This window comes from Gekko japonicus, unplaced genomic scaffold, assembly GCF_001447785.1.
Source record: "Gekko japonicus isolate JY-2015 unplaced genomic scaffold, Gekko_japonicus_V1.1 scaffold1831, whole genome shotgun sequence".
Classification (NCBI taxonomy): Eukaryota; Metazoa; Chordata; class Lepidosauria; order Squamata; family Gekkonidae; genus Gekko; species Gekko japonicus.
In genome coordinates, this window is record NW_015177067.1 from 172,472 (window position 1) to 194,069 (window position 21,598).

General features: G+C 50.8%; 1 protein-coding gene and 1 non-coding gene across 2 annotated transcripts in view; both read right to left on the minus strand.

Moving 5' to 3' along the window:
* Positions 1–21,598, minus strand: part of NOL6 (nucleolar protein 6) — an 86,238-nt gene that overhangs the window by 25,705 nt on the left and 38,935 nt on the right. The window contains exons 16-20 of the mRNA XM_015428186.1: positions 18,256–18,373; positions 14,684–14,838; positions 10,713–10,876; positions 8,516–8,668; positions 7,081–7,178 (exon numbers count right to left, since the gene is read on the minus strand). Of these exons, the coding sequence (XP_015283672.1) occupies positions 7,081–7,178; positions 8,516–8,668; positions 10,713–10,876; positions 14,684–14,838; positions 18,256–18,373 (688 nt within the window). The remainder of the gene's footprint in view (positions 1–7,080; positions 7,179–8,515; positions 8,669–10,712; positions 10,877–14,683; positions 14,839–18,255; positions 18,374–21,598) is intronic.
* TRNAP-GGG lies at positions 7,976–8,047 on the minus strand. The gene has a single exon. It is a non-coding gene; the product is annotated as a tRNA-Pro (tRNA).

The following is a 21,598-nucleotide window of genomic DNA, read 5'->3' on the forward strand; positions in this document are numbered from 1 at the left end:
GCTTTGAGACACCTTTGGGTAGTGAAGGGCGGGGTCTAAATCCAATCTCCTCCTCCTCCTCCTCCTTCTTCTTCCTCTTCCTCTTCTTCTGCTCCCAGCCTGAGACTAACCAGTTTGGTGTAGTGGTTAAGTGTGCGGACTCTAATCTGGGAGAACCGGGTTTGATTCCCCACTCCTCGACTTGCACCTGCTGATGTGACCTTGGGTCAGTCACAAGCTCTGTCACAGCTGTTCCTGAAAGAGCAGTTTGTGTCAGAGCTCTCTCAGCCCCACCCACCTCACAGGGTGTCTGTGGTGGGGAGGGGAAGGGAAAGGAGTTTGTAAGCCGCTCTGAGACTCCTTTGGGTAGTGAAGGGCGGGGTATAAATCCAATCTCTTCTTCTCTTCTTCTTCTTCTTCCTTTAGGCTGATCAGGCAAAGACTGGTTGACACTGAGAGGCAGGTTCTTGAGAGCCGTGCAAAAAGTAGATGCTCACCCCTCAATTTGGGGCCTTTACCTTTCCGGCATAGGGCTGAGTATCTAACTTGTTTAACGATCCCGGGGCAGCGCAGAGCATGTATATTAGCCGGGTTTAATGTGTTGCCATCAGCAGTATTACATGGGAGATTAAAAACAAACAAACACACAACCCCATTCGACAGTAGATTGCGTTCCTGCACTAAGCAGGAGATAGAAACTCTTGAACGTGTGTTTCTTTCGTGTACTTTCTACTCGGACGTGTGCCTTACATCCATTGAGCCATGGTTGAGAGAAGTATATAGGGAAACCCGATAAAGGTAAGATTTACTTTCTGCCGACAACCCAGAACCATGTAACAATTGAAACGGTTGCAAACCTTCTGTGTGAAGCTTCAAGAAGGTGTTTAAGTATTCCTTGCAAATTGAGTCGTATGTTCTGTAAGTAATGCCAATAAAGGTCGACTGATGGATTGCTCAAACAAACTGGCAGCAGCTCTCCAGGGTCTCAGGCGGAGGTCTTTCACATCGCCTACTGCCCGGTCCTTTTCAACTGGAGATGCCGGGGATTGAACCTGGGACCTTCTGCATGCCAAGCAAAGGCTCTTCCACTGAGCCGCGGCCCCTCCCCCACATGTACATGAAGCTGCCTTCTACTGAATCCAGACCATTGGTCCATCAAGGTCAGTACTGACCACTCAGACTGGCAGAGGCTCTCCAGGGTCTCAGGCAGAGGACTTTCACATCACCTGCTGCCTGGTCCTTTTAACTGGAGATGCCCGTATTGGACCCAGAATCTTCTGTATGCCAGGCAGAGGCTCTACCACTGAGCCACACATGAACATACATGAAGTTGCCTTATACGGAGTCAGATCCTTGGTCTATGGAAGTCAGTATTGTCTACTCAGACTGGCAGCTGCTCTCCAGGGTCTCAGGCGGAGGTCTTTCACATCGCCTACTGCCGGGTCCTTTTAACTGGAGATGCCGCAGGCCAAGCAGATACTCTACTGTTGAGCCACAGCCCCTCGCCATCGTAGCACAATCCTGGTGACCGTTCCCACCCTTCACTTCACCGGCCTTTGGGCACAGATACGACCCCTCCTCAAAAGGATCTCAAAGCTGAGGATTTTGCTGAATTTTGGGGGCTCTTTTGCTTGGAGAAAATGACGGCTGAGGGGTGACATGATCGAGGTTTACAAAATTATGCATGGGATAGAGCAAGTCAAGAAAGAAGTCTTTTTCTCCCTTTCTCACAATACAAGAACTCGTGGGCACTCCATGAAATTGCTGAGCAGTCGGGTTAGAACAGATCAAAGGGAGTCCTTCTTCACCCAAAGAGTGATTAACACTTGGAATTCACTGCCCCAGGAGGTGGTGGTGGCTACAAGCACGGACGGCTTCAAGAGGGAATTGGATAAAGATACGGAGCAGACAGAGGTCCATTAGTGGCTATTAGCCACAAGGTATAGATAGGAACTCTCAGTCTGGGGCAAGGGATGCTCTGTCCTCTTGGTGCTTGGGGGGGGGGGCAACAGTGGGAGGGCTTCTAGCGTCCTGGCCCCACTGCTGGACCTCCTGATGGCACCTGGTATTTTTGGCCACTGTGTGACACAGAGTGTTGGACTGGAGGGGCCACTGGCCTGATCCAACATTGGCTTCTCTTATGCTCTTATAAGAACTCTCCAGCTGGGGCAAGTGATGCTCTGTCTTCTTGGTGCTTGGGGGGGGGGGCAACAGTGGGAGGGCTTCGGGTGTCCTGGCCCCGCTGCTGGACCTCCTGATGGCACCTGGTATTTCTGGCCACTGTGTGACCCAGAGTGTTGGACTAGATGGGCCACTGGCCTGATCCAACATTGGCTTCTCTTATGTCCTTCTTATGCTGTTTTACTCAAGTGATCTGAAGGCATTTGTTCCACAGAAGCCCTTAACTGGGGCACCAACTCATCGTTTGGGGCACAGGGAGGACTGGACAGCAGTGGTCATGGGCTGGACGAGATGGTTTCTGACCCCTATAAGCCGGTGGGGGGGGGGTATCACCTACAAATTAATTTTTTTGTTTTATTTACCATTTCACACATAGACTCAGGAAAGATTACATAGAGTGAGTCAGTGCAATCGACCAGATTGGACATTCAACAAAGAATACAAGAGGAATTAGGGTTGGTGAACTAAACCAGAAGTCTTAAAACAGAACTGAAGGAAAGCAGAAGTATTAACATGACACATTGAGTGACGCAAAAATTACACTGTAGGGCCCCAGTTTCAGCAAGCCGTACACAGTAGCACAGATCACAGTCCCTAACAATCTATCCACGTAACCTTGTGAATCATTTAGTACAGAACAACTCTACTGCCTGTCCATAAAAGTTCTCTTGAATACTTCAGTTTTGCATAGATTCAGGTGGGGAGTAGTGTTCCCGCTAAGCTGAGCTAGTGTGAGCTAGCTCACAGTTTTTTATTTATTTATTTATTTATTTATTTATTATTCACATTTTTATCCCGCCCTCCCCGGAGTCTCAGGGCGGCTTACAGGGCATATTCCCAGATAAAACCATAAAACAATACAAAATATTAAATTACAGCCCTATTTAAAACAGATTTTGATGCCTAGCAAATTATACAATCTGTACAAATTCTAAAATTTCTAAAAGCAAGATGACTATCCCTGACCATCCCGTTCTCGCCCATAATGCAGCAACTAGATGTGCATGCCCCATCTTGATGTCCATATATGGGGGATAGATGGTAGCTAGTGCGATGGTGGTGCACTAGTGCACTAATGATGGACTGCTGGTGGACTAGTGGTGGACTAGTGGTGGCGGCTCCTATTCAAAAGCCTGGCGGAAGAGCTCCGTCTTGCAGGCCCTGCGGAACTGTGCTAGGTCCCGCAGAGCCCTGATCTCCTCTGGGAGCTCATTCCACCAGATAGGAGCCTCCGGCTCACACATTTTTGTCTTAGCTCAGGAAGGAGGTCTCCAGAGCAAACTGATTAATGCAGGAGCCAAATGGCTTGCTCACAACTTCAATGCTGGTAGCTCACAAGCTGCATTGGTTTGAAGCAACGTAACCAAGTTTGAGTCCAGTGGCACTTTTAAGACCAACAAAGTTTTATTCACTGTGTGAGCTTTCGTGGGCATGCACACGTCTTCAGGGAAACTTACCCCCAGAATTAAACTTCGTTGGTCTTAAAGGTGCCACCGGACTCAAACTTTGTTCAGTTTTGCATGTTGTTGCTGTTGCTACCCATTCAGTCATGTCTGACTCCTGGTGATTCAATGGGCCAGCTCTCTCCACGTTTTCCAATCTTGCACTGTTTCTTTGAGTCGTTCCATGTTCAGGCTGGTGTCGACTTTTCTGGTTTCTAGCCACCATGTTCTCTGGCGGCCCAGTTTCCTTTTGCCGCTAACCAATCCAAGCACAATTGCTTTTTCTAGTGAGTTCTTCCGCATGACGTGGCCGAAATAAGTCAGTCGCAGTTTTATGACTTTTCCTTCCAATGACGTGTCTGGTTTTATGCGCTCCAGTTTTGCATAGTTTGTGGACAGCCAGGAAATTGGCGATCCTCCCATCTACATACAGCCACGCCAAGGGAGTTTCCTTCACGAGGGGCCATTTTAAAAAATTCAATGAGACGTTCTCTTGTCCTCTGGCCACCCCCACCCCCCAAAGAGGTGTGTGTGTTGGGGAGGGAGAGAGTTAAGAACGCAAGAGAACATAAGAGAAGCCAATGTTGGATCAGGCCAATGGCCCATCCAGTCCAACACTCTGGGTCACACAGTGGCCAAAAATACCAGGTGCCATCAGGAGGTCCAGCAGTGTGGCCAGGACACTAGAAGCCCTCCCACTTTTGCCCCCACCCCCCAAGCACCAAGAATACAGAGCATCACTTGCCCCGGAACGAGACTTCCTATCTATACCTCGTGGCTAATAGCCACTGAAGGACCTCTGCTCCAGATGTTTATCCAATTCCCTCTTGAAGCCGTCCATGCTTGTAGCAGCCGCCACCTCCTGTGGCAGTGAATTCCATGTATTAATCACTCTTTGGGTGAAGAAGTACTTCCTTTTATCCGTTCTAACCCGACCGCTCAGCAATTTCATGGAGTGCCCACGAGTTCTTGCATTGTGAGAAAGGGAGAAAAGTACCTCTTTCTCTACCTCCTCTAGAAAGAGAGAAAAGTACTTCTTTCTTTGTCTACCTGCTCTTACAGGTATGAACCCTACAATAATGGAGGGGGGGGGAGGGGGATTTCTACGAGATCAAAGCTGAAACTCGACTATCAAAGCAACTCATTAAACAACCCAAGAGCCTCCTGCGGGATCACAAAACTGAAACCCAAGAGGGGGAAGGAGGAGGAGGAGGAGAAGGAACATTCGCAGGGATTCGAGGCCTTTGTGGCATGAAGCCAAGAGGACAGGCACAATACACGCCACCAGAGACCTTCTCAGATGAACGCAGGTGCAGCGGCTTTGAGAGAGGCGGTCCTAGCAAGGCAGGGCCTCTCATTCACTCCACTCCACACTAACATGCCACAGTATTCCCCACTAATATGTATGGGTGTGAAAACTGGACAATGAAGAAAGCGGGCGGGAGGCCCACATTCTAGCTGTATCTGAAGAAGTGAGCAGTGTCTCACAAAAGCTACTCCCCAGCCACAAACCTTGTTAGTCCTTAAGGGGAGGGGGGGTCAACAGTGGGAGGGCTCCTAGTGTCCTGGCCACACTGTTGGGCCTCCTGACGGCACCTGGTATTTTTGGCCACTGTGTGACCCAGAGTGTTGGACTGGATGGGCCTTTGGCCTGATCCAACATTGGCTTCTCTTAAGTTCTTAGAAGAGGGAATTAGATAAGCTTCTGGAGCAGAGGTCCATCAGTGGCTCTTAGCCACAAGGTATAGACAGGAACTCTCGGTTTGGGGCAAGGGATGCCCTGTATTCTCGGTGCTCGGGGGGGGGGGGGCAACAGTGGGAGAGCTTCTAGTGTCCTGGCCCCACTGCTGGACCTCCTGATGGCCCCTGGTATTTCTGGCCACAGAGTGTGACACAGAGTGTTGGACTGGATGGGCCTTTGGCCTGATCCAACGTTGGCTTCTCTTATGTTTTCAAGAAGCGGGCAGTGCTTCACGAAAGCACCTCCCCAGCCACAAACCGTGTTAGTCCTTAAGGTGCTCCTGGACTCTCGCTCTTTTCTACTGCCACAGACAGACTAACGCGGCCGCCCGTCTTGATCTGTCTCTGTGAAACGCACCACATTTGGCTGTACAGAATGGAAATCCACCAGCCTTATGATATAAGGACAGATGAACTCACATTTTAGCTGTGTCTGAAGAAGGGAGCCGTGACTCACAAAAGCTCCTCCCCTGCCATAAACTTTTTTAGTCTTTAAGGTGCTCCTGGACTCTTGCTCTTTGCTACTGCTACACAAAGACTTAACACAGGGGTGTCGAACTCATTTGTTATGAGGGCCGGATCTGACATAAATGAGACCTTGTTGGGCTGGGTAATGCCAGGTAGCAGAGATATAAACTTTATAAAAGACACAAACCCAAAGGTTGGGTTCTTTTTTACTTAAAATCAAAACCTGCTTAAAACATCAGCACTCCTGCAATATTTTGTTTATTTAACAGTATCTGATAACTGACACCTCTTGCTCTGATTTATTGCATCAAAATGCCTGTGCTGTTGCAATCTTGAGTATGCTGTTCAGGTGTGCATCTGTAAGCTGCAAACCTACGATGACACAGCAGCAGCAGAACTGGAAGAAGAAGCAGAAGACAGCCAGTTCAACTGCGGGGCTGAGAGAAGCCCTCCAGGGGCCTGATCTGGCCCCCGGGCCTCATGTTAGACACCCCTGACTTAACACTACTCAATCTAAAAGTTTTGATCTAAGAATTTGGGCAAATGCAGGATTGAGAGGTCCAGGAGTGGCTGTTCATCATGATAGTGACATGGAACGGCCACAACAAGAGGCAGCGCACCTCCAAATATCAGAGGCCAAGGACAGAAACATGAAACAAAACAGGGGCGGGCCACATCTGGCCCAGGGTTTCTTACGCCCCGAAGTGGAACAAAGAAAAATGATGTGGTTGCCACCACCTGAGGTGTGTGCAAAGTCAAACGATCTTTAAAACAAAAGAGCAGGAAGGTTCTAATCTGGAGCCGTACAAACTGGATTACGAAGCACCTGGCTCCACGGCGGAGATCAGGTTACTAAACCTCTCCAAAAACAAGGTGCAGAGAAAACAGGAAACGTTAAATAAAGGAAGCTGCACGCCCTCTCAGCTCCGCCTGAGCCGAGACCACGCAAGGACACCTGGAGAGACGGGCCTTCTGCCACTGACGCTCAAAAAAGCCTGTCCTGTTTGCCAGCTTACTCCAACATGCACCGTGCACAGCACTCCCTGGTAAGCTATGGAATCTTGTGAGCAGAAATTCTAGTTTGTGAGCTACCGGCATGAAAGTTGTGAGCGAGCGATTTGGTTCCTGCATAAATGAGCCCCATCCCTTCCTGAGCTGAGACAAAAAACATGTGAGCCGGAGGCTAAGAAACTGTGAGCTAGCTCACACTAACTCAGCTTAGAGGGAACACTGACTCCCTGGCACCATTCCCGTTGCCCGCCTTGCTCACCTTTGAGTTCAGCATTCAGGTTGACGATGAGAGGGCTGTTCTTCCAGTCGAAGGTGGCGAGCAGGCGAAGGAAGTGAAGGAAGCCCACCTGGGGAGAACTGCGGGAGGAGAAAAGGGACATGAAACGGGGCTAGAGGTAAAGGCATTAAGCAGATAAAGGTATCTCAAAGTAAAGGTTGGCAATACCCGGCATCTCCAGTTAAAAAGGACCAGGCAGCAGGTGAAGGGAAAGACCTCTGCCTGAGACCCTGGAGAGCTGTAAAGAGGGGCCGTGGCTGAGTGGAAGAACCTCTGCTTGGCATGCGGAAGGTCCCAGGTTCAATCCCCGGCATCTCCAGTTAAAAAGGACCAGGCAGCAGGTGATGGGAAAGACCTCCGCCTGAGACCCTGGAGAGCTGTAAAGAGGGGCTCTGGCTCAGAGCCTCTGCTTGGCATGCGGAAGGTCCCAGGTTCAATCCCCGGCATCTCCAGTTAAAAAGGACCGGGCAGGAGGTGATGGGAAAGACCCCCGCCTGAGACCCTGGAGAGCCGCTGCCAGTTTGAAGACGACGACGAAACTGGATTTATACCTCGCCCTTCACTGCCTGAAGGAGTGGCTTACAATCTTCTTTCCCTTCCCTCCCCTGTGAAGTAGGTGGGGCTGAGAGAGCTCTCTCAAGGACTGCCCTTGAGAGAACAGCTCTAGAGACAGTGGGACTGACCGAAGGTCACACCAGCAGCTGCACGTGGAGGAGTGGGGAATCAAATCTGGTTCTCACAGATTAGAGTCCGTGCTCCTAACCACCACACCAAACTGGCCCTCTCCATCAAAGTCAGTGTTGTCTACTCAGTCTGGTAGCAGCTCTCAAGGATCTCAGGCTGAGGTCTTTCACATCACCTGATACCTGACCCTTACTGGAGATGCCGGGGATTGAACCTGGAACCTTCTGCATCCCAAGCAGATGCTCTACCACTGAGCCACAGCCCCTCCTGGTGAGATGCTTGGTGAGATGCTGAGGAAGCCCACAAGCAGAGTGACGGCCTTCTCCTGTTTCTCTGCCTCCACCGTAAGGCACTCCGATGCATTCTTGCCTCCAAATTTGAGTTCCTGGCAAGGCTGTATTTTAACAGAGAGCCAGTTTGGTGTCGTGATTAGGAGCGTGGACTCTAATCTGGAAGAACCAGGTTTGACTCCCCACTCCTCCACGTGCAGCTGCTGGGGTGACCTTGGGTCAGTCACAAGTTCTTTCAGAGCTGTTCTCTCAAGAGCGGTCCTTGGGAGAGCTCTCTCAGGCCCACCTGCCTCACAGGGTGTCTGTTGTGAGGAGGGGAAGGAAAAGGAGTTTGTAAGGCGCTCTGAGACTCCCTTGGGTAGTGAAGGGCGGGGGATAAATCCAGTCTCTCTTCTTAATCAAGCCAAGTAGGAAGCGAAGCGGCCAGTGCCAAAGGCCCTTACCTGGGCGCCATGTAAGGTGCTGGGCAGAGGAAGAGGGACGCCACCAGCAAATCCACACACTCCTCTGAAAGGCTGTCGTTCAACATCTGTGCACTGACCCAGCGCTTGGCAAGGCGGCAGGTGGACCCAAAAGCTGGATGCTGCTGCTGCAGGCTGGAAACAGAAAGCAACGACCCCTCGTAAGAACCTCAGAAGAGCCCTGCTGGATCAGACCAGTGGTCCATCTAGTCCAGCATCCCTTCTCATACAGCGGCCAACCAGTTCTTCTGGAGGGCCAACAACAGGGCATAGAGGCCGAGGCCTTCCCCTGAGAAGAACCTCAGAAGAGCCCTGCTGGATCAGACCAGTGAGGGTCCATCTAGTCCAGCATCGTGTCTCACACAGCAGCCAAGCAGTTCCTCTGGAGGGCCAACAACAGGGCAGAGAGGCCGAGGCCTTCCCCTGAGAAGAACATCAGAAGAGCCCTGCTGGATCAGACCAGTGAGGGTCCATCTAGTCCAGCCTCCCGTCTCACACGGGGGCCAGCCAGTTCCTCTGGAGGGCCAACAACAGGGCAGAGAGGCCGAGGCCTTCCCCTGAGAAGAAAATCAGAAGAGCCCTGCTGGATCAAACCAGTGAGGGTCCATCCAGTCCAGCCTCCTGTCTCACACAGTGGCCAGCCAGTTCCTCCGGAGGGCCAACAATAGGTGACAGAGGCCAAGGCCTTCCCCTGATGTTGCCTCCTGGCTCTGGGTTTCAGAGGCTGACCGCCTCTGAATGTGGAGGTTCCCCCCAGTCACCATGGCTAGTAGCCATTGACAGGCTTATCCCCCATGAATCTCTCTAATCCCCTTTGAAAGCCGTCTACTCCTGTGACCATCATTACATCCTCCGGCAGCGAATCCCACACTTTAATCACTCCCTGCGTAAAGTAGTATTTCCTTTTGCCAGTCCTGAACCTACTGCCCATCAGCTTCATCGGATGCCCTCGAGTTCTAGTGTTTTGGTTACCCTCGGTATGGTACCCACTGAGACTGGCATCCCACTTTATCTCTTGGACTTGGGCAAGTGATAGGTAGGGAAGGGGGAAGAGGTGCTCTGATAAAAGGCATAAAACAAGAACCCACCTTCCACAGAGAGCAGCGAGGAGAGGCCTACTCTGACTGAACAATCAAGCCAAAAACTGTGTCTGTGGGGGAATTCTGCTGTGAATATGACTATGGACTCTGCAGGACGCCGACCGCCCAACGGTGTGGCTGTTATAATTTGAACACAGAGCAGGTCTTGTGCTGAACGGTCTACAGAGATTCTGCCTCTGCGCCATCCCCTCAAAAGGACATGAGAGAAGCCATGTTGGATCAGCCCAGTGGCCCATCCTGTACAACACTCTGTGTCACACAGTGGCCAAAAACACCAGGTGCCCTCAGGAGGTCCACCAACGGGGCCAGAACCACAGAAGCCCTCCCTCTGTGGCCCCCCCAAGCACCAAGAAGACAGAGCATCACTGCCCCAGACAGAATGTCCCATCTATACCTTGCGGCTAATAGCCCCACATGGACTTCTGCTCTTAAGAACATAAGAGAAGCCATGTTGGATACGGCCAATGGCCCATCCCGTCCAACACTCTGTGTCACACAGTGGCCAAAAACCAGGTGCCTTCAGGAGGTCCAGCAGTGGGGCCAGAACTCCAGAAGCCTTACCACTGTTGCCCCCCAAGCAATGAGAATACAGAGCGTCACTGCCCCAGACATAAGAACGTAAGAGAAGCCAGTGTTGGATCAGGCCAATGGCCCATCCAGTCCAACATGCTGTGTCACACAGTGGCCAAAAGTACCAGGGGCCATCAGGAGGTCCACCAGTGGGGCCAGGACACTAGGAGCCCTCCCACTGTTGCCCCCCCCCAAAGCACCAAGAATACGGAGCATCAATTGCCCCAGACAGAGTGTTCCCTCTATTCCTTCTGGCTAATAGCCACTTCTCCTGGACTGAGGGGAGAAATGGCCTTACAATCCCAAGCCAACCTTGGTCTGGGCAACCAGGAGACCTGCTTTTGGTGAACACCGATGGCCGACCCCTTTGGCCCCTCTGCCACACCCTCGGTTGCCAAGGAGCGGCTCTGACGCGGAGGATCCCCAGTCTCCTGCAGGCAGGTCCCCAGGGTGCGCTGACAGGACCGTGGCCCTTCACAGACACAGCGGGGCCACTCTTACTCCCTCACCCGTGAAGAGTGCTGGTCAGGAAGGGCAGGTGGAGGGTCTCCAGTTCGAGCCGCAGGGACTCCTCGGTGTCCTGGTACTTCAGCATGCCCTCTGGGGTGACCACCTCCTTCAGGATCTGCGGCTCTCGGTGGTAGGCCACTCGGAGGCGGAAGACGTAGCCGTCCTGGGAGGGAAAAAAAGAAGAAGAAGAAGAGGAAGAGGAAAAAGAAGAGGAAGAAGAGGAAGAAGCGGAAGAGGAAGAAGAAGAAGAAGAAGAGGAAGAGGAAGAAGAGGAAGAAGAGGAGGAGGAGGAGGAAGAGGAAGAAGAGGAAGAAGAGGAAGAAGAGGAAGAGGAGGAAGAGGAGGAAGAAGAGATTGGATTTATACCCCGCCCTTCACTACCCGAAGGAGTCTCATAAGAACATAAGAACATAAGAGACGCCAATGTTGGATCAGGCCAAAGGCCCATCCAGTCCAACACTCTGTGTCACACAGTGGCCAGAAATACCAGTGCCATCAGGAGGTCCAGCAGTGGGGCCAGGACATTAGAAGCCCTCCCACTGTTGACCCCCCCCCAAGCACCAAGAAGACAGAGCATCACTTGCCCCAGAGCCCCTAGCTATACCTTGTGGCTAATAGCCACTGATGGACCTCTGCTCCATATGCTTATCTAATTCCCTTTTGAAGCCGTCCATGCTTGTAGCACCCACCACTTCCTGTGGCAGTGAATTCCATGTGTTAATCACTCTTTGGGTGAAGAAGTACTTCCTTTTATCCATTCTAACCCGACCGCTCTGCAGTTTCATGGAGTGCCCACGAGTTCTTGTATTGTGAGAAAGGGAGAAAAGTACCTCTTTCTTTACCTGCTCTTTCCCATGCATAATCTTATAAACCTCGATCATGTCACCCCTCAGTCGTCTTTTCTCCAAGCTAAAGAGCCCTAAGCGCTTTAACCTTTCCTCATAGGGAAAGTGTTCCAACCCTTTTATCATTCGAGTTGCCCTTTTCTGCACTTTTTCCAAAGCTATAATATCCTTTTTAAGGTGTGGTGCCCAGAACTGCACACAGTACTCCAAATGAGGTCTCACCATTGATTTATATAGGGGCATTATTATATTGGCTGATCTGTTTTCAATACCCTTCCTAATAATCCCCAGCATAGCATTGGCCTTCTTTATTGCAGTCACACACTGTCTCGACATTTTCAGTGAGTTATCCACTACAACTCCAAGATCTCTCTCTTGCTCAGTCTCTGCCAGTTCAGACCCCATGTCTCAGAGCGGCTTTACAATCTCCTTCCCTCCCTCTCCCCACAGGTGCAGCTGGAAGAACTCTGACAGAAACTGCTCTTGAGAGAACAGCTCTGAGGGAGTTGTGACTGACACAAGGTCACCCATCTGGCTGTATGTGTAGGAGTGGAGTCTGGTTCTCTAAATTAGAAGAGGAGGAGGGGGGGAGGAAGAGGAGGAGGAGATTGGATTTATACCCCGCCCTTCACTACCCGAAGGTGTCTCAGAGCGGCTTACAAACTCCTTTCCCTTCCCCTCCCCACAACAGACACCCTGTGAGGTGGGTGGGGCTGAGAGAGCACTTTCCAGAACAGCTCTGACAGAGCTGTGGCTTGCCCAAGGTCATCCAGCAGGTGCAAGTGGAGGAGTGGGGAATCAAACCCAGTTCTCCCAGATCAGAGTCCGCGCACTTCACCACTACACCAAGCACGCGCTCCCGTCAGCCGCCCTGGCAAAACCCCTCCGCTCCTCCTTTAGTATCCCTTCTTCCCTCCTGGCGCACTTCTGTAATGCCAGCACTATCTTGCTTCCCTGGTGGAAAGACTGGCGAGTCTAATACGCACCCGTCGCTGGAAGTACAGAACCAGGTTGCGGCGGATGTCTGATTTATGATAATGCGTTCCGGCCTTATGGACAGAGTTGCCAACCTCCAGGTGGGCATGAATCTCTCCTATTATATAAAAGCATTTTGGGGTGGCTACCGGCCTATGGGGTGGTGAGAAGAAATGCGCTCCCTCAGCCATTGGGCCGCCGGCTGCCACTCGGGGCAACTGGCATGCCATTGGCTGGGGGGATGGGGGGGAGGGACAAGGCTAGCTGGCTTGGCACGCGCGCAGCTAGAACAGGCAGCGAGCGGCCGTCCCTCGCTCACCGCCACTCCACTGCTACGTGTGCCGCTCGCTCGCTTAGGCAGCCGGTGGGGAGAGGCCAGCTGCCTTGGCATGCCGGGCCCGCGAGCAGGCGGGGAAGGAGATAGCCCGCCCGGCTTGGCCAGACGCTGTGGATGGCCGAGACCTGCCGCCTTCGGCAGCCGCCTCCTCCAGCGCGCCAACAGAGGAGGGACAAGGCCAGCGGACTTGCTCCAGCGAACCTAGAAGAGTCTGGAGCAGACGGCTGTGTATAATTTCATTGACCTTTGTAATTTTTCTATGAAGGAATAAGTGGTTGTTTTCATTACTGCACACTAAATGATGTTATTTATTTATTTATTAGATTTATGCCCCACCCTCCCCGCAAAGCAGACTCAGGGCGGCTTCCATACAAACTTAAATACAGTTAAAATCATACAGTTATCTCCCTTATAAATAAAAGCCGAATGGTGGTGGCACTTCTCTAGAACATTCCACACGCTCCGGAATTGGTTGGCGCCCAGGTGTGTCACTCAGAATCTGTCCCTATCCACTGGCTGCATTGCTTGAGTCTCACCTCCAACATTCTAAACAGTTGGCTGTCGTCCTGTCCCCCCCATAGCCAGTCAGAACACAGAGGTTATTTGCATATGCAGCCTCACTGGCCTTTGCCTCGGAACACAGAGGTCGTTTGCATATGCGACTTGATTGGCTTTTGCCTCTAACATTCTAAACAGTTTTGCTGTTCTGAGGTAAAATGTGTCCAATCTCCAGGTGAGGGCTGGAGATCACTCAGAATTACAACTGCTTTCCAGATGGCAGAGATCAGTTCCCCTGGAGAAAATGGTAGGCTCTGTATCCTTATATGCTGCTGAGGTGGCCCCCGTATGACAGCCAATGTGACATAGCAGTCAGGGCTTCAGAGCACGGGAGAGGCTGCAGGTGTGTGGGGGGTGGAAAGCTGAAGAGTGAGGGGGAAATAAAGGTAGGTTGATGATTGGCTGGGAAGGAGATAGGGTTGCCAACTCCAGGTGGGAAATTCCTGGAGATGTGAGGGATGGAACCTGGAGAGGTTGAGGTTTCAGGAGGCATGGGACCTCTGTTCTTTAGGTAGCAGAGATCAGTTCCTCTGGAGAAAATACCCTGCTGAGATCGCCACAGCAAATTGACACTGAGTGTCCAAGGCCGGGGCACCCGCCCAGAGCCTCTTTCTAGAGACCGTTGTATTTATTTCCACAACGAGCCTTTTTCCTAGTTTTAAATACAACAGATAAAATACAAACACAAGGTGCTGGCAGCAGTTAAAAGATCAACTTAGATGGCTCATTTTCAAGATGAATTACCCCTTCCCATATCTTCTCAATGTTCTTCTGCTCAGAACTTCTTATGGCATCGGCGCGATGTTAAAGCCACGGGCCATGGCTCCATGTTAAAACCACGAGCCAGGGTTCTACGACAGCGACGGCCCCTAATCAAATGCCTGGTGGAAGAGCTCCATCTTGCAGGCCCTGCGGAACTGTGAAAGGTCCCGCGGGGCCCTGATCTCCTCCAGGACCTCGTTCCACCAGGTAGGGGCCGCCACTGAAAAGGCCCCGGCCCTGGTAGTAGCTAGCCTGGCCTCCCTCAGGCCAGGGAGGGTTAACAAATTTTGAGACCCAGACCGTAGTGCTCTCTGGGGTATGTATGGGGAAAGGCGGTCCCGTAGGTATGTCGGACCCCGGTCATATAGGGCTTTAAAGGTAAGAACCTAGTCTCTTTTGTTATTGTATTGTTCTGTGGGCATCTAGCACACATCTGTATATTTTTTCATAGCAGACTGTCCTGGGATTGTGTGTTATTCTCGTGGACCGTTACCTTATAGACATCAGTGTAGGCAGGGCCGGGCCGGCAGAGGAGGTGGTATTGCCGGCGCAGGAGTTCCGCCAGCTGGATCTGGAAGGCGGCCTTGATCCGCCGGATGGCTTCCTGGTCTTGAGGCCACTGGCCGCTCCCCTCCATGTGACACAGGACTGGGGGAGGAGAGAACAAATCAGCCAGAAGAAACACAAAGAGGAAGCAAGAAGGAGCCGGGGAGCCTGTGATCACCTCCCCTCTACGCCCCAGCTTCCCTTGCGGGAATTAACATTCCATCTGGATTGAAGAGACTAAGAGGCACCCATGTCCAAAAGCTCTGACGGAGGGCTAAAGGTTTCCCTCGCTCAAAATCCAGTCGAATCCAACTCTAGGGGGCGCTGCTCATCTCCATTTCCAAGCCGAAGAGCCGGCGCTGTCCGAAGACGTTTCCGTGGTCACATGTGGCTGGCATGACCAGACGCCAAGGCACACAGAATGCTGTTACCTTCCCACTGAAGCGGTACCTGTTTATCTCCTTGCAATTTCTTGCTTCTGAACTGCTAAGTTGGCATGAGCCGGGGCCATAGACGGGAGCTCACTCCATCCCGCGGCACTTGGGTCTCGAACTGCTGAGCTACAGACCTTCCAGTCTGCAGCTTCAGCGTCTTAACCTCTGAGCCACCGCGGCCCCGACGGAGGGCTACTGAAGAGTTAAAAATTAAGGACTGTGTGAACTCCAGTGTGCTTCTTAGGGGTTGCACAAAAGGACCCATATTCTCCGCCAAGAAAAACTTTCTCTCTCTCTCTCTCTCTTTGCCACCAAGTTGCAGCCGACTTACAAAGACTCTGGAGGGTTTTCAAGACAACAGAGATGAACAGAGGTGGTTTGCCCTTGCCTGCCTCTGCATGGTGACCCTCAACTTCCTAGGTGGTCTCCTATCCAAATACTAAATGGGGCTAAAAAGGTAAAGGTAAAGGTTCCCTTGCTCGAAAGCCAGTCGAATCCGACTCGGGGAGTGCGGTGCTCATCTCTGTTTCAAAGCCGAAGAGCCAGCCCTGTCCGAAGACTTCTCCGTGGTCATGTGGCCGGCATGACTAAACACCAAGGTGCACGGAACGCTGTTACCTTCCCACTGAAGTGGTACCTATTTATCTACTTGCAATTTCTTGCTTTCGAACTGCTAGGTTGGCAGGAGCTGGAACTAGAGATGGGAGCTCACTCCGTCTTGCGGCACCCGGGTCTTGAACTGCTGAACTACTGACCTTCCACAGCCTGCAGTTCAGCGTCTTAACCACTTGAGCCACCGCAGCTTATGGGGTTAACAGCAGCTTAAAAGATTAGTGACTTTCTTAACAACATACGTTCAAGACACTATTCCTGATGATCTTTTGGAAACATCAGTTGATAAATCCCAACTTAGAAACTAGATGTATGACTTTAACACCCGGCTAGACCGCTCTTTGATACTAAAATCAAAAGCGGCACCATGGTACAAAGCAATTAAAGCAGACCATAGTAGAACTCCATACTTAGTCAATATGTCTGAACACGTACTTAGAGCGTCCTTTACCTCTCTACGGTTTCAATCAATGCCAACGGCCATTTCGGAGGGCCGATTCAATCGCACTCCATGGGCCCATCGTCGATGTATTTTTGGCACCCACGAACTTGAGGATTTACCTCACTATATCCTCTTTTGCCCACTGTATATTCTAGTCCAGGGGCTAGATTTTTAGCAGGTATTTTATCTGGTCTTAGTGCTTACCCAGTTGAAGATAAAATTTTATTTCTGTTATCTGACATTGATGCATATGTCTCTTATAGATAAGGTTTCCCTTGCTCGAAAGCCAGTCGAATCCGACTCTAGGGTTGCGGTGCTTATCTCCGTTTCCAAGCCGAAGAGCCAGCGCTGTCCGAAGACTTCTCCATGGTCATGTGGCCGGCATGACTAGATGCCGAGGCACACGGAACGCTGTCACCTTCCCACCGAAGCGGTACCTGTTTATCTACTTGCAATTTCTTGCTTTCCAACTGCTAGGTTGGCAGGAGCTGGAACTAGAGACGGGAGCTCACTCCGTCATGCGGCACTCGGGTCTCAAACCGCTGAACTACAGACCTTCCACAGCCTGCAGTTCAGCGTCTTAACCACTTGAGCCACCGCAGCTCCTATGTCTGTTATACAGTTTCATTATTTGCCCTTGCTGCAAAGAATATATGTTCCGAGGTGGCATCGGGAAGGTGCATTACTCGGGCTGCTATGTTAAATTTTTGCCACTGACGTCTGCCACTTTTATATATTCTGATATTAACCTATAGTTTGTTCACAATTTGTATTCTGTAATTTTGTAACAGCCAGTGGCTAATTACAATAAACTGAACTGAGACTGCTACTAAACGGGGCCGACCCAGCATCGCTTCCAGGATCTGATGAGATTATACTAGCCGGGGCTGTCCAGGTGAGAGCAAGAAGACTCAGACTTATCTATGTTCTTACTAGCCTGCTATTCGTGCTTTGCTACGGTATTTAAGTTCCATCAATCCAGTTATAAATGCTGATGATGTGAAGTTTGAAAGCTAACATTTGTTGTAGGGATTCTAATGGAGAAGATTGTGGTGTGAAAAATGAAGCGAGACATACGTCCTTTTTTCTCGACTGAAGGACCTCTCCGTAGACTGCTGGGGCGGGCTCCCTCGTGGCTTTAAGCACCTTGCAACCGCTGCACCACCTGACAGACAACTGCCTGTTCGGTGTAGGAGGTGGGGACCAGTGTTCCCTCTAAGCTGAGTGAGTGTGAGCTAGCTCACAGTTTTTTAGCCGCCGGCTCACACATTTTGGTCTCAGCTCAGGAAGGGAATGGCCCCAGAGCAAACTGATTTATGCAGCAGCCAAATCGCTCGCTCACAACTTTAATGCCAGTAGCTCACAAAGTAGGATTTGTGCTCACAAGACTCCACAACTTAGAGGGAGCATTGGTGGGGAACATGCTTGAAGCCATAGGGAGGCTGGGCCAGCAGCTTTGCTTCACCTCACAGGCGGTTGTTGGCCACTCCTGCTTTCCTCAACTGTCATGAGCTCTCTGCAGTCCCCTGTAACTGCTTTTTTTAACCTCAGAACACTGAGCTCTGCAGCTGACCAATCAGAAAGTGGGGGGTGCAAGGAGGCAGCAGCCTGGCAGCCGCATAGGAATCAATGGGGGGAGCACATTTTACCCCTTTTGACCCCCTTAGGGGCCGAATTTCTAAAAGTCCCTTCTTAGTGAGCATCTATGTCACGGTAGGAGAGCTCTCCCCGAATCTGGTGTCTCTAGGTTCAGCGGTTTGGCCTGGGCATTGATTTTGCAGTGAAGGGACTTTCTTTTATATATAGATAGATATATAGATGCAACGAACATTAAATTGAGCCAACTTCAGAGAACGGCGGAAGACAGGAAGGCCTGGCGTGATCTGGTCCATGGGGTCGCGAAGAGTCGGACTCGACTGTGCGACTGAACAACAACTAAAAGATAGATATACCCAACGCATGCTTCTCCCCCCCCCCACGCATTCACATCCGCTGCTCCAAGCCAACACTGTCCCCAAAACCCATCCTTGCCTTTCATTGGAGAGATATAAACAGGGCAGGGCTTCTCCGCCAGCGGCACCAGAGACTCCCGATCCTTGTTCCTGGCATAGTAGGCATAATCCGGTATCACAGGGACTGGAGGGAAGACCTAGGGAAACGGCAGATTGGCATTTAAATGGAGGAAGGGGGGGGGGAAGCCACCGGAGAATTTCCCTTGCATTCTACAATGGTGGCGGACCCCCAAAGCCAGTTTGGTGTAGTGGGTAAGAGCGGTGCACTCTAATCTGGAGAACCGGGTTTGATTTCCCATGCCTCCACTTGCAGCCAGCTGGGTGACCTTGGGCCAGTCACAAGTTCTCTCAGAGCTGTTCTCTCCAGAGCAGTTCTCCCAGAGCTCTCTCCGCCCCACCTACCTCACAGGGTGTCTGTTGTGGGGAGAGGAAGAGACGGTGATTGTAAGCCACTCTGTGACTCCTTCGGGTAATGAAGGGTGTGTTATAAAACCAACTCTTCTTCTTCAAACACAAAGCAAGTTCTTCAGGATATCTTGATGCCAGATGTTTATTTCTTTTATTTAATTCATATCTACCCTGTCTTTCTCCCCAAGGGTGACCCAGAGGAAGATGAAGAGATTGTATTTATCCCCCGCCCTTCACTCAGAGTCTCAGAGCAGCTTACAAACTCCTTTCCCTTCCCCTCCACACAACAGGTACCCTGTGAGCAATGCTCCCTCTAATCTGTGGAGTCTTGTGAGCAAAAATTCTACTTTGTGAGCTACCGGCATTAAAGTTGTGAGTGAGCAATGCCCTGGAGCCATCCTTCCCAAGCCAAGACAAAAATCTGTGAAGCGGAGGCTAAAAAACTGTGAGTGAGCTCACACTAACTTAGCTTGGAGGGAACACTGCCTGTGAGGTAGGTGAGGCTGAGAGAGCTCTTTCCAGAACCGTCCTTGAGAGAACAGCTCTGACAGAACTATGGCTTGCCCAAGGTCATCCAGCGGGTGCAAGTGGAGGAGTGGGGAATCAAACACAGTTCTCCCAGATCAGAGTCCGCAGACTTAACCACTACACCGAACCCAAAGCAGCTTACATCCTTCTCCTCTCCTCCATTTTATCCTCACAACACTCCTGTGAGGTAAGTCAGGCTGAGAGACTGTGACTGTCCCAAGATCACCCTACAAGATTCCATGGCATGTGTGGGGGGATTCAAACCCGGGTCTTCCAAGATTTTAGTCTGACACTTTCAACCACTGCACCACACTGGCAGTGTTTCTCTGGAGGACCAAATACGAGGGACAGACAATATAAGGCAGGCATCTAATCCCAGAGATCATAAAATAGTTCTTGCTGAATCGGACCAAAGAGAAATTTAATGAGCTTTGGAGAATCTTTTACTGTGTTTTGGAATGAGAAGACAAGATTTACCCGTTTGCTTTTTCTGAATGATTGTAAATATTGTCTTTTCTATGATTTGTTACGTAACATACTCTGACTCAATCCAAGGGGCCTCCCATCTCTCTGGTTGGAGGGGAAAAAACCGTCGGCAGCTGCCCGACAGAATAATAAAATACATTGTAAAAACTGACTTTTATATTAATTTCCAAATCCAAATCCTCAGTTTGGTGTAGCGGTTAAGTGTGCGGACTCTAATCTGGGAGAACCGGGTTTGATTCCCCACTCCTCCGCTTGCACCTGCTGATGTGACCTTGGGTCAGTCACAAGCTCTGGCACAGCTGTCCTTGAAAAAGAGCAGTTTGTGTCAGAGTTCTCTCAGCCCCACCTAACTCACAGGGTGTCTGTTGTGGGGAGGGGAAGGGAAAGGAGTTTGTAAGCCGCTCTGAGACTCCAAGTGAAGGGCGGGGTACAAATCCAATCTCTTCTTCTTCTTCTTCTTCTTCTTACATTAATAGCAAACTAAGGAAGGTTAGTCAAAATTCATTTCTAAGAAAAGGAAAGTCTCGTACATGTGTAGCAGGAAAAATCAGCGCGCCTGGGGGCATTTCTGTACAACAGCCTGGATTAGCTGAGGCGTCTCTGTTTGGTTCCTCTCCCATAAGGCCTTGCAGGCTTAGCTATTGTCATCTCTCAAGCCTCTCTCTAGCCTGACAGGGCACTCTGCGTTCTTAAAATCACAAGAAGAGATTCCAGCGATATTAGATAGTTTACATAGAGGATGATGTTACACAGTTACCATAAAAATAGTAAAAAATACTGTATGTATGTATTGCTATGAGGTATAATATGTTATTGTTACTGTTCCAAGGATTATCACAAAATGTTACAAATCGTTATATAGCTGTTACAGATGTCCGTTTTATTTAAATTAAAATGTTGATTTAAATGTTTAAAAAAGCACTCTGCACTAAAAAGAAGAAAAAGAAGAGAAGAAGGGATTGGATTTATACCCCGCCCTTCACTCAGAGTCTCAGAGCGGCTTACAAACTCCTTCCCCTTCCCCTCCCCACAACAGGCACCGTGCGAGGCGGGTGGGGCTGAGGGAGCTCTGAGAGAACTGCTCGTCCAAGGACAGCTCTGACAGAACTATGGCTTGCCCACGGTCATCCAGCAGGTGCAAGCGGAGGAGTGGGGAATCAAACCTGGTTCTCCCAGATTAGAGTCCGCACACTTAACCACCGCACCAAAATGGCACAAGAGAGCTCTTTCGAGGACTGCTTTTGAGAGAACAGCTCTGAGAAAACTTGTGACTGACCCTGGGTCACCCACCTGGCTGCATGTGGAGGAGTGGGGAATCAAGCCTGGTTCTCCAGATTAGAGGCCGCCGCTCTTAACCACTTCACCACTGAGCAAGCCAATCGTTAATTCTGGAACTGCGCAAGCCTTGGAACAAGCCCAAGGAACCAGGAGTCCTTTCCCACAGTCTTGCTCTTCTCCCTCCTTCCCTTCCCTGTTTTCCTTCTTCTCCTCGGCTTCCCTCTGGAGTACCTGCCGAATGTCACCTGCAGCTGCACCTGCACTAGCATCGACTGCATGGGAGAGTGAAACAAGGGGGGAAAGATGGGGTGGAAAGGATGCCACTGGTGCGGCTTGGATTGGCTCACCAGAGAACAGTTTACATTTCTCTAGGTCTATCATTTCAGACTGGCAGCCCTACGGCGGGACCAGCTCCCCCCAAAAGCAGTTTCTGGGCTGCCCAGCATCGGGGACTGAACCGCCCTCCACAAGGCAATCCCGAGACTTGGAGGGTACGTAGGAAACGTCGACCCAGGGAACTTTTACAGCAAGGCCTAAGAGCAACGGAAAGGCTGTCTTGAGGCCTACAGGCCGCTCCACCCCTCAGCCTCAGCCTGAGGATCGAGACAGTGTCAAACAGGATGCGGGCCTTCGAAAGGCCCGCTTGGCTCTGCGTCAGCACA